The sequence below is a fragment of the Microtus oregoni genome, unplaced genomic scaffold, assembly GCF_018167655.1.
Source record: "Microtus oregoni isolate MIOR12 unplaced genomic scaffold, Mior012 000008F_ref0000371, whole genome shotgun sequence".
In the NCBI taxonomy this organism is placed as follows: Eukaryota; Metazoa; Chordata; class Mammalia; order Rodentia; family Cricetidae; genus Microtus; species Microtus oregoni.
Genome location: NW_024543067.1, coordinates 48,731,911 through 48,747,253, shown reverse-complemented (window position 1 = coordinate 48,747,253; position 15,343 = coordinate 48,731,911). Strand labels below are relative to the sequence as shown.

Here is a 15,343-nt window from a genome sequence, read left to right as displayed (position 1 = left end):
TGTGGTGACAACCCAGAAAATTCATTCCTATGTTCTGGAACTTTCGTCCATTTGCTCTGTCCTGAGAACTAGAATAAAATAGTACAAGGAAAGGTGACAAGAAGTTGATGGTAACTGCAAGCTACCGCCCTGAATGGACTGAAAAAGCAACTATTCTGAACAGTTACGGAACAGCTTTCTGAGACAAGTGCAGGTTGGAAACTTTAAGACAGATTTTAGTGGCACTTCAGACTTCAGATGTCATACACCAGCTCCTGTAACTTAGTGGGGGGTCCTCTCCTTTTTACTTCTGTCCTGGATAGTATTATGTCAACTTGGCCTAAGCTAGAGTCATCTGAAAGGAGGAAACCTTGGTTGAGAAAATGCCTGCTTACGATCCAGTTGTAAGGGATTTTCTCAATTAGTGATCAATGGGGAGGGTCCTGCACACTGTGAGTGGTGACACCTCTGGACTCGCGGTCCTGCGTTCTTTTTTTTTTTTTAATTTATTTATTTATTAAGGATTTCTGCCTCGTCCCCACAACCGCTTCCCATTTCCCTCCCCCTCCCCCGATCAAGTCCCCCTCCCTCATCTGCTCGAAGAGCAATCAGGGTTCCCTGACCTGTGGGAAGCCCAAGGACTGCCCACCTCTATCCAGGTCTCGTAAGGTGTGCATTCAAACTGCCTAGGCTCCCACAAAGCCAGTACGTGCAGTAGGGTCAAAAACCCACTGCAATTGTTCTTGAATTCTCAGTATTCCTCATTGTCTGCTATGTTCAGCTAGTCCGGATTTATCCCATGCTTTTTCAGACCTAGGCCAGCTGGCCTTGGTGAGATCCCAATAGAACATCCCCATTGTGAAAGCAGGCTGGGCAAGTCATGTTCAGCAAGCCAGTAAGCAGCACTTCTTCACAGCCTCTGCATCAGCTCCTGCCTCCAGGTTCCTGCCCTGCTTGAGTGTCTGTCTTAAAGTCCCTCAGTGATGGACTATGACCTGGAAGTGTAAGCCGAAATAAACCCCTTTCTCCCCAACTTGTTTGGTCATAGCGTTTCATTGCACCAACAGTAACCCTATAAAAGACACTCACATTCATCACTTTCAATTTCACTTTCTCTTCTGTTCCTCTAGCCCAGCTTCTACCCCTTAGGTCCTCTGTGCATTCCACACAATCTTTACAGTCTATTTTCTCAATATCTCTATACACTGGGAACCTCCCTGGATCCTATTGTTTGAATCATGAAGGCCACAGAGATGCTGCTGGCTTAGCTCCTACAAGGTCCTGAACGAACACTCAACCCTCTCTTCCTGGTCCTTTTCTTCTCTCCCGCCACATCCTAATATGCCATCCACACCCACAGCCTCACACCACCCACCTCTGTCTCTGGCTGTGTGGCTCACTCCCCACTTCCAGACAGGTCTCCTTCAAGTCCCAAGGGCTCCCAATGCTACCTACCTTTTCCATCTTTGGCACATGATGACAATCCCTGACTATTTTAGGGAATGTGTCATGTCTACATGGAAGGATCTTATTCTATATGGCTGGCTTTCCCTAGCACTTCATGTACATGACACAGTACACTAAGTTGGTCCCAAATCAGTGACAGGAGATGAAGCCAGCAACCTGTTCCTGACCAAAGAAACACTTAGTTGACTCTCCAGTCACCTGTGGCTCATCTTAAAGCGACAGACAGTCCTTGGGACTCCACAGACCCCCCTCAGAGAGTGTTCATAAAGTCATCAGCCTCATTCCAAGCTCAGAACCACTGCTTGTTGGCTTACCATGTGCTTGTTTTGAAGCAAGAAGAATTTGTTTTCAGAAAATAAAGAAAAAAGTAGGTCAAGAATAAAACCTACAACTTGAAGAAGTTGAGTTGTGTCTCCTCGTCCTGGTCCCCGCCGCCCTCTCCAGCCTCACCCCCCTCGTGTTCTGTTTTGCTTTCTGTGCCAATTGCTAAAGACTATAATTTTAAAAACTGAACTGACTTTTCCAGAGCCATGAGGAATGTGCATGTGCACATGGATTTTTCCACAAGGACACTTCCTGTCTTTTGGTTCCTCTTAGCCAGTAGTAGTGAAGCCAGGCAATCAGATATATCTACCCATCCAACCATCCATCCACCCATCCATCATTCACCCATCCATCCATCAACCCTCCCAGCCCTTATTCTAATTTGTCTGAGATGCTCAGGACAGGCCAAAGGGGATGGTTTGCGCTATGCCCTGTCAGACAGTTGTTTGAGGAAGTTTGTGTTCCATTTATTTCGATGGATTTTATGGTTCCTTTGTTGTTCAGGGAAAGACTTTCAGAGTCATTATTCGGTATCCTTTACCTTTCTACTAGGCCTGTGCCATGTCACAAGGGTACTAACACAATGAGAAAGGAAATGGGGACTGTTTCTAGGCAGTTACTTAAGCAATTTCTGGACATGGTTGTGGAACCAGAAAAGTTGAGTATAACAAAGTTCAGGATCCGTAGAGTACCAGCCTCTCCTAGCTGGGACATCTCTGTCTGCTCATTCCCTGCTCAGCCCTGGTACTAGCCTCTCCTAGCTGGGACATCTCTGTCTGCTCATTCCCTGCCCAGCCCTGGTACTAGCCTCTCCTAGCTGGGACATCTCGTCTTCTCATTCCCTACTCAGCCCTAGTTCTAGCTATCCCTCTGACCTTTCCTCTTTCTGTGTGGCTGTCACACCAGGACCCTTTCCTGAAATGTCTTAGAGACTGTGGGCAGCCTACAGTGCAGACACACCTCTGGGTCATTCTATAGCACTGGTGTCAAGAGGTGATGCTAGAGCTGGCCTTCCAGGAGCATCATGGCCAGGGAGCCTTTCATATGGAGACCACTCCTCAGCTCTTCAGAGCTGCCCGAGATCCTTACTAGTCATCTTTGAACAGGTTTTCCCCCTTAGTTCATGGTAATTTATATTTTTAGGAAATCTTACAAGGTAGCTGGCAGATATTCTCACCTGCTTATGAGCATAAGCCCATCAGGCAGATAATTCATATAAAATTTTTTTCATAAAAAGAAGGATCAGGGAAGTCTGTGATCCATCCCACATCTCACAAAGAATAGTGACAGGGACAGAATTTGAGCCAATCCTCCAACTTCAAGTTCAGGATCCTTCCTACTGCTTCAGCTCTCGGATAAGATGAGTCTCAAAATTAGAGCTAATGTGTTTTCTCTCAGCCAACCCCCAGTCCTCAGGGAAGAGCATCCTTCAGGGATTTGGTGGTGCTTAGCAAGCGATTGCCAAAATAAATTTAGCCTCTTCTGATCACCAAGAGAGCATCTTCATATAGCCTTCCTGCATCAGGCAAAGCTAATGCACCCCTATTTGTTATTTCTCAACAGACCCTTCTTATGACTCAGTCAGGAGAGGAGGATGGAGCAATACTATGAACTCTGGCATCAACAAAAGTAAGTAAATAGCGAACCATTCTATGGGAGAGAAATACTTCCTGGGAGCCAGAAGTTGAGGGGCGGGAATAGGGCTGTGAGACACACACTAGGAACAAGCATTTGTCTCCCTGCTGTCCAATTAGCTATCAGTCTGACTCTGCAGGGGCTGTTCAGACTTCTGACATTTGTTTTGCTGCTCTTGGGTTTAGAGCTTAGAAAGTTTGAAGGTTTCTTGGGACAAGTTGATTCGTAAAGGAAGAGTGACTGTTCTGGATTTTGTTATTTCAGACAGGACAATGAACCTCTAGGACTTGGATTCTCCACTTGACAAGGCTTAATCATGCCAATGTTCCTAGCCCCAGTTAGAGAGACTGGCCCAAAGGCTAAAACATGAGGAGATGCTATGTGTCAAAGACGTTAGTTTATCCAACAAGGATGAGATGAAGGTTTGTTGAAACCTACCCAGTATCTCCCATTACAGGGGTAGTGAAGGAGGATGAATCAGTCCTCAGCCAATGTGTCTATATTATTGTTCCCAAGAAGTAAAACTGCTGGGAAATAAAAAGGAGATAAAGGAAATTAGTTTAAGAATGAGACTGTGCTTGTACAAGCAATAACCAGTATCTATCTCAGTGACGAGTATGCATGTGTTTTCATTCTGCATGCAGCATGTGACCCTGGGGACACACGAAGATGAGCCAGGCATGGACCAGATATTTAGGCAGGCGAGAGAAATCACACACAGACATAACTATTTTCATCTGGGTGGTGGGAAGGAATGCCCGTGCACCTGCTGCCATTTGAGTTAGCTCTACAAGGACAGGGCAGGTTTCAGTCTAGGGAGCAAGAGAAGACAGGTAAGCCTGGATGGGTGGAGGTCGGAGGAGACCATAGTGGCATGTTTGGCAGTGAGAACCCCAGATCCCTAAAGTTTAGGATGTGTGATGGATAAAAGGTGAGCAAGGGATAGTGAATGATGCCGGGATAGTGAGAAATCACCAAAGTGCTAAGCAGCAGGATGGGTCAGCGGGAAGAGAGGTGAGGGTGCCAGTCACGCCGAGCCATAGAGCACACAAAAAGCAGCACCCATTCAAGATGGGCAAGGCAGGGAGGAATGGAGAGGGCATGCATGAGACACCATGGAGGAACCCTATAAAACACAGAATCACAGGAAGCAGGTGATTTGGGCTCAAATGTCACTTCCTCAGGAGAGACGTGGGCAAAGACCCTAGTTTTAACTGATCTATTTGTGTGGGGGAGACATGTGTGCATTTTGGGGGGCACACGGGTGTGCACGCACCCATGCATACACATGGAGACCAAAGGAAGACATTGGTCTGTCACTCTGTCTTGTCCATTGAGACAAGGTCTCTCATTAAACCCGGAACTCACCATTTCTTGGCTAGCTTGACTGGCAGCAAGCCTCAGCAATCTTCTTGTCTCTGCCAGCCAAGCCCTTTCTGAGCCCCACGCTACAGATGCATGCAGCCACACCATGCTGTTTGTACATGGATGCTCAGGATCTGGACCCATGCCCTCATGCTTCTGCAGCAAGCACTTTTACCCACTCCCCCAGTCCAGGTCCCGCTTTTCGAATGGATTTTACAACCCTGAATTAGCAGGCATTGTTCAGTGTTGGATTTTCTGTTAAAATATAAATTTGCTGGTGCAGGCCTTTAATCCCAGCACTCGGGAGGCAGAGGCAGGTGGATCTCTGTGAGTTCGACCCAGCCTGGTCTACAAGAGATAGTTCCAGGACAGGTTCCAAAGCTACAGAGAAACCCTGTCTAGAAAAAAACTATATATATATATATATATATATATATATATATATATATTTGCTGCTAAATCTCCTGCCAATGCCAGCATAGCAATGTGAGAAGCATTCACAATAACATGAATACGTGAGTCAATGAGAGAGTGGATGGATGGCAGTTCATGTGCCCTCCTTCTGGAGGATAAGAGACAAGGGCACTTTCCTGCCCCATGAAGAACAGTCCACTTACCACCTTTGCTTTCTTCTCCACAGGTCCTCCCCTTGGAGGAGCACAGACCATGGGCAAGAACACTGAACAGCGACCCCAGCCAGGTACCTGGTTCAGAAGTCTAGCCTCGCCTTTGTGTGTTATACGGTTGTGGATTCCACAGTCAGTGGAGGAATGAGATGGTGCACAGCTGGCCCTCCACATCTGTGTGTTCCATCTGGGAATCTGTAAACAAAAGTTTTTCTATCCCAACCACTTGCTCCCCGTTCCAACAACTGTTTCCAAATTACCACACCAAGACTTAATATTATTTATAAATGCTTGGCCAATAGTGCAGGTTGATTACTAACTAGCTCTTACAACTTAAATTAACCCATTTCTATTAATTTATGCATTTCCACGTGACTTCTGGTTTTACCTGTCCTTTAGCAGTGCTTCCTGGTGACTGACTGCTATTCTGACTTCACCTTCCTTCTTCCCATCATTCTCAGTTTGACTTTTCCTGCCTAACTTCCTACCCAGGTATAAGCTGTAAGCTTGTTATTAACCAATGAGAGTAATACATATTTATAGTGTAGAAAAGGATTGTTCCACAGAAAGGCACTAACCAACCGCAGACAATAGCACTCAGGAAAGCATCTGCATCTGTACCAAATGGATACAAACTTGTGCATCTGTACTGAATGGATACAGTCTTGCTTTCTCTCATTATCCCTTCAACAATACAATACAGCTATTTGCGTAGCACTTGTATCCAATTGGCAATCTAGGGATAATTTAAAGGACATGAATGGATATGCATAGATTATATGCAAATACCTCATTGTCCGTAATGAACTTGAGCCGTCACAGATTTTAATAGCCTTGGTAGGTCTTAGCATCTACTCCCTATGTATACCAAGGGCAACTCTACTTCACACATTGTCTCTTCTAAGAGAGTATCTGTGAATTAAGTAGCAAGTACTGGACCCAGGAAACCATTTGTTAAATATCAGACAGAAAAGGGACTTCAAGCTGAAATGGCCCAATGCCTTATTTTGTAGAAAAAATCAAGTGGGAGAAAGGAATTATTACAAGACAAGTGGGCCTGAAGCCAAAGAGTCCCCACTTCTTTTCCAAGCCTTTTACACTGCACTAAGCCATACTTTGCAGATGCTCTCACCTGGTGATGGATCTTCTCAACAGATAAGAGGGAAGACCTTTGAAGCCATGAACCTAGAGACACTTAACACTGAAATGACATATAGACTGCAATCACTAATACCCTCTACTGCATGACCTAATAGGACATACCTCCCGGCCCCCACCTCGGCCCTTGCTCATACTTGCACGCTTGCAGCAAAGAGGAAGTTGACAACCCTACCTTGGCTCAATTCTCCTCTGAGCCAGCACCCTCTGTTCAGCTTCCCCTCTGGCCACTTTGTCTTCTGGGGAAAGGTCCCACACGAAGGCCCTTCACAGATCTGTCTTTTACATGTGATATAGCTGAATTAAGAGCTGAACAAGTCATTTGCTTTGGGATGGGCAAACATTCCACCCAACAACAAGTTGGGTGAATAAAGGGTGAAATTCAAGCGAAAACCAAGTCAGGTAGAGCAAATTTTTAAAAAGTTCTGGGGGGGAAAATCCAATATCATCTGCCCAAACTATGTCAGTTTATAAATAAATAAATAAGTTAATAAAAAGAATATGGACTAAAATGCTTTAAGAAATGTACAAGTTAATTCAAGATTTTAAGAAGAAGCTGTATTAATTTGTTTATAACTACAATTATAATTGGGGAAAAACAGTGTTTTTACAAGCAACCATTTCATAGCTAAAATACAAACTCTGATTAGTGTTGCTATTTCCAAGCTTAAAATCACAGAGTGTTCTCGTAGAAGGGAACTGAGGCCCGGTACCCGACCCACTCTTTTTAGCTGAGAAAACTGATACTCAGAAATTGCCTGAAACTTGTTTAGTTCATGACATAGCTGGGACGAGAACCCAGGCTGCCTGGTGGATTGTATGGTTCATCAGAAACCTCAGCCATGTGTAAGGTCTTCAGCACTGGAAAGGGACTAACGTCTAGTACTCACCGCGGGGCCTCCTTGAAGCCCGTTTAACAAGCAATCCTCCAGTTTTATTCACTGTGTGACTGAATATTAGCCAGCAGCTCTGCAAATGTGTGGGTGATTTTGTTTGGGGTAAGGACAGCATAATCTAAAAGTTTAGAAACCAAACATGAAGAAATGATGCCGCTGCTGTTCCATGTTGATTGGGCCATAATCGTGGCCAAGGTCTTTGTCAAGCTTTCCTATGAAATCAAAATCAAGTTTATTTATGAGACAAAAGGGAGAGCCATTGAGGGTTTATGCTGCTGTCCAATTGTCTGACGATGACTGAAGCAAACCTCTTTTGTTGTCGCTGTTTCTTTAGATCCTTACCAGATCCTGGGCCCAACCAGCAGCCGCCTAGCCAACCCTGGTGAGTAACCTCAGCCTGCAAGCCTTTCTTTCCAGAATGTTCACTGCATCTGGAAGGTCACAGAAACCTTAGTCCTGAGTCCAGCCCTGTCTGGAAAGCTGTGTGTGCTTCCTGAGTCAAACGTTCCGTTGTGCACAGACAACAGGGCCTGTTAGTGGGTAGCAGTGCCCACTGGCTGAAGGCATTTCTGGAGAACAAATGTGTGCCCTGCATCTTTGTACAGCGGTTTATGCTCGCGGTAAAGACCCAAGTAGAAGTTGTAGTGAGGAAAGATGCTCTCGGGTACTCCTCATACAGGGCTTGTGAATAAATGTCCCCAAGTGCTCAGGTTTTGATATGAGTGTTGTAGTTATCCAACCTTTTCAAACGAAGTGTGTCCCTAAAGAGTTGCACATCAAGTCGACTCGACAATGTGTTAAGGATTTACCATTCAAACCCATTCTCAAATGTGTTCTCCTAAGCCCAAACTGTGGAGATTGGGAACTAAAGACAACACAGCCAGGCCTACATGCCTGCTGCATCTGCAGCACCACAGGAAACACAGGCTGTCTGGGCCTTCTCCCAGCTCTTTAACATGGGGCCGTTCTTGCCCAGAAGATAAAGAGGCCACCCAGCATCCCCTCCTGCAATTTTTACCTCTGCCCACATTCTTCTGTGCAGAAATGAACACTAAAAGCTATACCCTAGAACTCTGCTGGAGAAAAGCCCAGGTTGGTGTACCCCACGTCCATGATGTCCCTTCTCCCTGTGACTCCTCACAGCAACACCCAAGAGGTTCTGGGATGCTTGACACTCTTTAAGGCCAAAAGTAGCCTAAGAACTTTAGTCCTAAGTAGAGATTAGATAGTGACTTGGGCCTAAGGAGAAAAGAATCAAAAATCTTAGCAAAAGGATGTGAGGAGTTGGCTTCGCTGAGCATAACAGCTTACTGGGACAAAGCCAACACTTCATTACCAACCTTTGGGACAATCTGTCTTAAGACCTAACCTTGTGTGATACACTAATCTCAGTGGCAAGCAGTGGAGTTATCCGTTTTTATTGTATCTTTCAAACTAGCTGGATGAGAGGATTTTTAATGATGCTCTAGCATTTGAAGCAATGGGCATGCTAATTACCCCACTTTGAACATCAATCACTGTGCACACTTGCCAAAATATCACCCTGTGCCCTGTGAATATGTACAATTCTTACGGGCCTACCTCTATTTTCTAAAGGAAAGGGTAAAAGAGGGTTGTCTCCATGATTCCGACACAAGAGGAAATCAAGGGTTTCTTAGAAAGGACCCAAATTGCCATGTTTAAGAATCAGCATTGAGACCAATTTCTTTTGTTTCCTCACCGCCTGCAGGAAGTGGGCAGATCCAACTGTGGCAGTTCCTCCTGGAGCTACTGTCCGACAGTGCAAATGCCAGCTGTATCACCTGGGAGGGGACCAATGGGGAGTTCAAAATGACGGACCCCGATGAGGTGGCCAGGCGCTGGGGAGAGCGGAAGAGCAAGCCCAACATGAATTATGACAAGCTGAGCCGGGCCCTCCGATATTATTACGATAAAAACATTATGACCAAAGTGCACGGCAAAAGGTATGCCTACAAATTTGACTTCCACGGCATTGCCCAGGCCCTGCAGCCGCACCCCACCGAGTCTTCCATGTACAAGTACCCGTCTGACATCTCCTACATGCCTTCCTACCATGCCCATCAACAGAAGGTGAACTTTGTCTCTCCCCACCCGTCCTCCATGCCTGTCACTTCCTCCAGCTTTTTCGGAGCTGCATCACAATACTGGACCTCCCCCACCGCTGGGATCTACCCCAACCCCAGCGTCCCCCGCCATCCCAACACCCATGTGCCTTCACACTTGGGCAGCTACTACTAGAACTTACCATCGGTGGCCTTCTGGCTAAAGTTCCAGCTCCCCCTTTTCCTGGATACTCTGGACTCTAAAAGGCATAAGCGGCCTTGAAGAGACAAGAAAACTGGACGTTCTTTCTTTTGGATGAAACTTTTGCATTTGTTCTTTTAAAAAAAATATTATTTTTAATGTCAAAAACTTTTGCTTCCTCTACCTGAAAAACAAAAACGAACCATTCCATGGGCCAGTACCCCAGTTTGGACTCTCAACCTCCTATCATCCGATGAGTCAAATATTTAGGTTAATGGAATGGTTATACCATGGTTCTGAGAAAGAAGTATAAATTTTCTTTTATAAGTTTTATGACCAAAGCAGTTTCTTCTCAAGCACACGGGTCTCATCATTGTAGGATTCCTTAGGAAAATGAATCATGGACTTGACCAGTCATGTTTGAGACTTAGTGAAAATCAAGGCAGGATGTTTATAATCTTATCTTAGGAGGACTTAATTCAGCACATGGCAACTGGAACACTGGCTGTGAGGCCAATGAAGTTTTTGCCCAACTGGAATTTAAAAGAAAGATATGTGTGTATGTGTGTATTTAAGAAGCCATGGGTATTACAAAATCCCTCTCATTTTGGACAATATGCACTTGGCTGACCATTCTCTCCAGACATAGTCAGAATAGGAGCTAAGGTTTAACACAAGTACGGAGACTCCTGAAGGACAGAGGATTTAAATAACTATTTTTTTTTAATGACAGTGGGTCCCAGAACTTTGAGAAGTCGTAGGGATTTCTAAACTCAGACAGATTCGCAAACGCTGTGCGTTTGTCAGACCACCCAATCACGGTCAAACAATCAGAAGGCAACTTACTGTATAAATTATGCAGAGTTATTTTCCTATATCTCACAGTATTAAAAAATGAATAATTAAAAATTAAAAAGAGTGAATAAACGAGTTGACCTCGGTCACAAATGCAGTTTTACTATCAAATCAATCATTGTTATTTTTTTAAATATAATTTGTACATCTTTTGTCAATCTGTACATTTGGGCTATTTGTACATTTTTATAGCTGGGTTTTTTTTTAAATAAGCATAATGTGACTATTGATGAAAAGATACAGGGCGTTTAAAGTCGCTGTGTTCTTAGTAAGAAAAGCCGTGGTACAGTTAGTTAACAGGAATGCCGAAACAAAAGGAAAGGTGCGTTTAGATCTGCAGAGCTTCGGAAATGTCTGTAAATAACAGGGCTGCAATAACCTGAAAAGAACAAACTCTGCCTCGTGGACACGAGGGCTTCTCCCGCTCCATATATGCAATATATTTTTAGACAGAAAAATATATATATAATTTTGCAAGTAATCGTGACTTTTTAAACTATAAGTGTTAAGCTGACAACTGTCCAATGAAGACTATGTTGTAAAATAATTTGACTTAAATAAATTGTGCCTTCTTCTCTCAGAACTGAAGACATTGTGTTCTTATTTACTGCCAGATCAAGGGCTTTCCCACAGTGAAATTGTCTTTATTACTGTTAGGGCGTGTGTGTGTGTGTGTGTGTGTGTGTGTGTGTACACATGTGTTCATGTATGCATGCTATCACACAAGTATAGAGATCAGAGGCCGACTTTTATGAGTTGGTTCTTTCCTTTCACCTTAATTTTTGAGCCAGAATCTCTCTGTATTTCTACCACTCTTTGGACATCAGGCTAGCTGGTCCACAAACTTCCCCAAATCTCTCCTGCCTCTGTCTCTCATTATAGGTGCCTACCTCCGTGTCTGGCTTCTCTGCATGGGTCCTAGGAATCAAAGTCAGGCCATCGGGCTGGTGCATCCCACTTTGATCCACTGAGATCTGTAACATGAGTGGGTCCGGCCTGCTTGTTGGGAGTTTCTGTCCTGCCCAGTACCCCCTGCTGATTAGCCCCAAAGAAAATCACACATAGGTCTCTATAAATTATAAGCTGATTGGCCCAATAGCTCTAGCCTCTCACTGGCTAACTCTCACATCTTGATTAACCCATTTTTCTGATCTATGTTAGCCATGTGGCTCAGTACCTTTTTCAGTGGGGAAGATCACATCCTGCTGCTTTGGTGGTCTGGGCAGGAGTGGGAGGAATCAGCTTCCTCCTTCCCAGAATTCTCCTTTTCTCATTGCATCATTTCTACTTCCTGTCTGGTTTTCCTGCCTATATTTCCTGCCTGGCCAATCAGCATTTATTTAAAACATGATTGACAGAATACAGACAATTCTCCTGCACCAGAGATCTCTCACGGGACCCACAGGAAAACTGCCTACTTGTTTCTGTACCAAATGCACATGCTGCAGTACAGTGTCAGAGTGGTTTCAAGGTGTTGGTCATGATGTTTTCAGCATTGTCTAAGCCAGCTGTAAGTAAGAGACAAAGCCATGGGTAAACTGTATCCAGGGAGTTACAGCAGCAGCCCTCTGCAGGACCTTATCTGGTGTACTTGACTCTCTTCTCCCCAGAAAGGTGACCCAATACTACAATGGAGAACAAGAATCTAGCTTCATTTGAAGTCCCACAGTATGGTTTTCTGTACTTTCCAGCTCTGTTTTCTGCCCAATAGAGAAGCTTGCTTCAAATGGCTTCCCTGTAAGGGAGCTTGTTCCTCTGTTTTGTAACAAAGATGAGTAAAACTAGAAAAAGCCCTTGTTGTTGCAAGGACTGTTACAGAATTAGTAAGTCTAGAAACCCCCTCAAGAAGTTTTGTCTCCAGTGCTCTGTGCTGAGCTGAACAGAGTAACATCTGGACCACGTAGGTCTACCTGAAGAAAATGAAATGAGGTATGAACACTGACTTCCAACATTTTAAACTTGCACCCTAAATTTTAAAATATATTAAGCATATAATCCCAATATATGTGTGTGTTCACACACACACACACACGCACGTGCTTATTTTCATGTTGCATAGGCAAGCTGTTACACCATAGATACACACTTGTGGATTCCTCCAGCCATAACTGAAAATATTCAGAAACTTTTTGAAATTGTGGGGTGGAGAAACAACCAGAGGTTAAGAACAATTGCTGTTCTCGCAAAGAAACCAGGTTGGGTGCCCAGCACTCATGTGGAAGACTCACAACTTCCTTTAATTCTAACCGCTCAGCGCTCATTTTGGGAAGCTCACGACTGCCTTGAATTCCAGGTCCCAAGGATCTGATGCTCTTTTCTGTCCTCCTCAGACACCTGCACACACAGAACACACACTTACACACACCCACAAACATAAATAAAAATAAATAAATAATACAACTTTCCTGAATGTATACAAACTCTTTTTATTGTCATTTTACCTAATTATGTATTATAACAACTAATTGCATAGTGTTTGCCTTTGCATTTGATATCGTATACTATCTGGATAGTATCTAGAAGATATTAGGAGGATATGCATGTAAATAATGTGTCCTTTAAGTAAGGGATTTGGACAACTATGGGTTTTTGCATCTTCAAGTGGTCCTGTAATCTGTCTTCTAATCCTAACCAGGGGAAAAATAAGGTTAATTATTTATTAGGAACAAACGGACAAAATTTTAGAAGGTGATATAAAAACAGCTTAAATTGATGCTTTGTTTTCTTCCTTTTTTTATATTGCATCTCCCCTGCTATCAACATTCAAAACAGAACCAGTGACCATTAGTGAAATAAGTACATATGTCTACATACATATATGGATTTCCTACTGCCTTCTAACAGAGAAAAAAATGAAGATTTGGAACGAAGGGCCCAGGCATAAAAAGAGAAATGAGGAAAGCTAGGTGTGTTTATAAGTAATCAACTAGAAAGTTCTCACATCAGTTTAAAAATATACAAAGTACTATGAGAGTACTATTAGGGAGAACAAGGAGGCACATATGCACGCCCGACTGCTGTAAGAACAGGGTGTTCACACTGTTAGTTCACTGCTTTGAAGAAATTATCTTATGTGTATGTGTGTATATACATGTATGTGTGTATATGTATCACATATGTGCTGGTACCCAGAGATGCCAGAAGAGAGTCTAAGACACCCTGACACTGGAGTTACAGGCAACGATGAGCTGGTTGCCATGTGAGCTACCTGACATGGTTGCTGGCAAGCTTCACCTGTGTCTTCCGTGAGAGCCATGTCTCCAGCCCTTCCTTAGCCCTCTAAAGAGATTTGTTTCCTATACAGAGCTGCAACACTGAGTATCTCGCACAGTGATCCATTCCACATCCCAGAAGCTGGTCCAGAGTTCTTTTGTTACACAGCATTGGCTGGAGGAGAACTGGCATCTAGTTCCTGCAGTGCCCAGGTTTAAAGTTCTCAGCTGACTCACAAACATTCAGCTAAATCGAGGCCCCCAACAAACAGGCATTTTCGTCATCCTGGCTACTAATCCGGGGTTTTCCTCACTCCACCCTTCTGGGCCTGTGTCCTGAACAACTGTAACATCTGTAACATTGTAACTTCTGATAAACAATGGAGCAAAACAGGAGGACAGCAACCCCGTGGGGTGTGGGATTCTATGGAAGGATCCTCCTCATCCCCCACTTCTGTTATGGACCTGACCACAGTCCTTCAGAGCAGGTGGGTGTCATGGTCCACGTGAAAAGCTATGACAAATGATTGTAGGCTGGCTGACTTAAAAACAGCAGAAACACAGTGTTCCGAGTTCTAGAGGCCAGAAGACCAATATCAAAGTGCCATAGATTTGGTGTTTGGGAGAACTCATTGTTCATTCCTGATTCACAGGAGCACCTGTTCACTGTCCTCTCACACAGGTCCAGGGACCAAGCAGCTCTCTGGAGTCTTTTTATATGGGGTATTATTCCTATTCGTGACAGTTCCTCTTTATAACTTAGTCACCTCCCAAAAAGCCACCTCCACATAGCCACACATTAGGGATTGGGTGTCAACACACAAATCATAGGGGGAAAGGGGACGTAAATTTTCAATGTATAGAAGTTTTATTTTTAGTCCCAAAATGCTGTTGACACCCAAAGGAAGTTGTATTTCCAATGTCTGTCACTTTGAAACAGTTTTAGTGTTCAAAAACCGCTAAAAGTTTAAGAATATTTAAAGTGATCATTGTTGTCTCTAACCTATGTCTGCATGCAGTTATGGAACGAGTGTAACATGTATGTTTAGTCCACGGGTGTCCATAAAGTGTCATTCCGCAGACAGAATGTCTGTAGTCGAGACCAAGTGAGAGAGAAGGATCCCGAATGCCAAGGAAAGAAGGAACACCCGTTCAGCCCAAACAGTCACTACCAGGAATAGGATTCATTTGTGACAATTTCAAAAACCACTGCCTTCAAAAATAGTTTGTAAAAACTGCATCTGAACTAAACACATCCAGACATTTTCCTTGTCACTATTCCGTAGACAACAGGCTGCAATGACTGCTTCCACCGTCTGTACATTGCATTAAACAGTAACAGTAATCTAGAGGAGATTTAAACATATACGAAGATATGCTTAAATTATAAACAAACACCATGTATATATGGGACTTGAGAATCCAGGGGTTTGGGTATATCTGGGACTTTCTGAAACCATTACCCCTCAAATTCCAAGGTACAACTGTTTTGTTTTGCTTTTTTTTAAAAAAAAAAAGTTTTAGATTTATTTATCTTATTGTATTTTATGTATGTGGGTAT

At 43.8% G+C, this 15,343-nt stretch overlaps 1 protein-coding gene across 1 annotated transcript in view; it reads left to right on the top strand.

The window, feature by feature from the left end:
• The window catches only part of Fli1 (Fli-1 proto-oncogene, ETS transcription factor), a 117,445-nt gene extending 106,293 nt beyond the window's left edge, over window positions 1-11,152 (top strand). The window contains exons 6-9 of the mRNA XM_041657808.1: window positions 3,334-3,399; window positions 5,411-5,470; window positions 7,785-7,832; window positions 9,180-11,152. Coding sequence (XP_041513742.1) covers window positions 3,334-3,399; window positions 5,411-5,470; window positions 7,785-7,832; window positions 9,180-9,709 — 704 coding nt within the window. The 3' untranslated portion in view covers window positions 9,710-11,152. The remainder of the gene's footprint in view (window positions 1-3,333; window positions 3,400-5,410; window positions 5,471-7,784; window positions 7,833-9,179) is intronic.
• The last annotated feature ends 4,191 nt before the right edge of the window (window positions 11,153-15,343 follow it).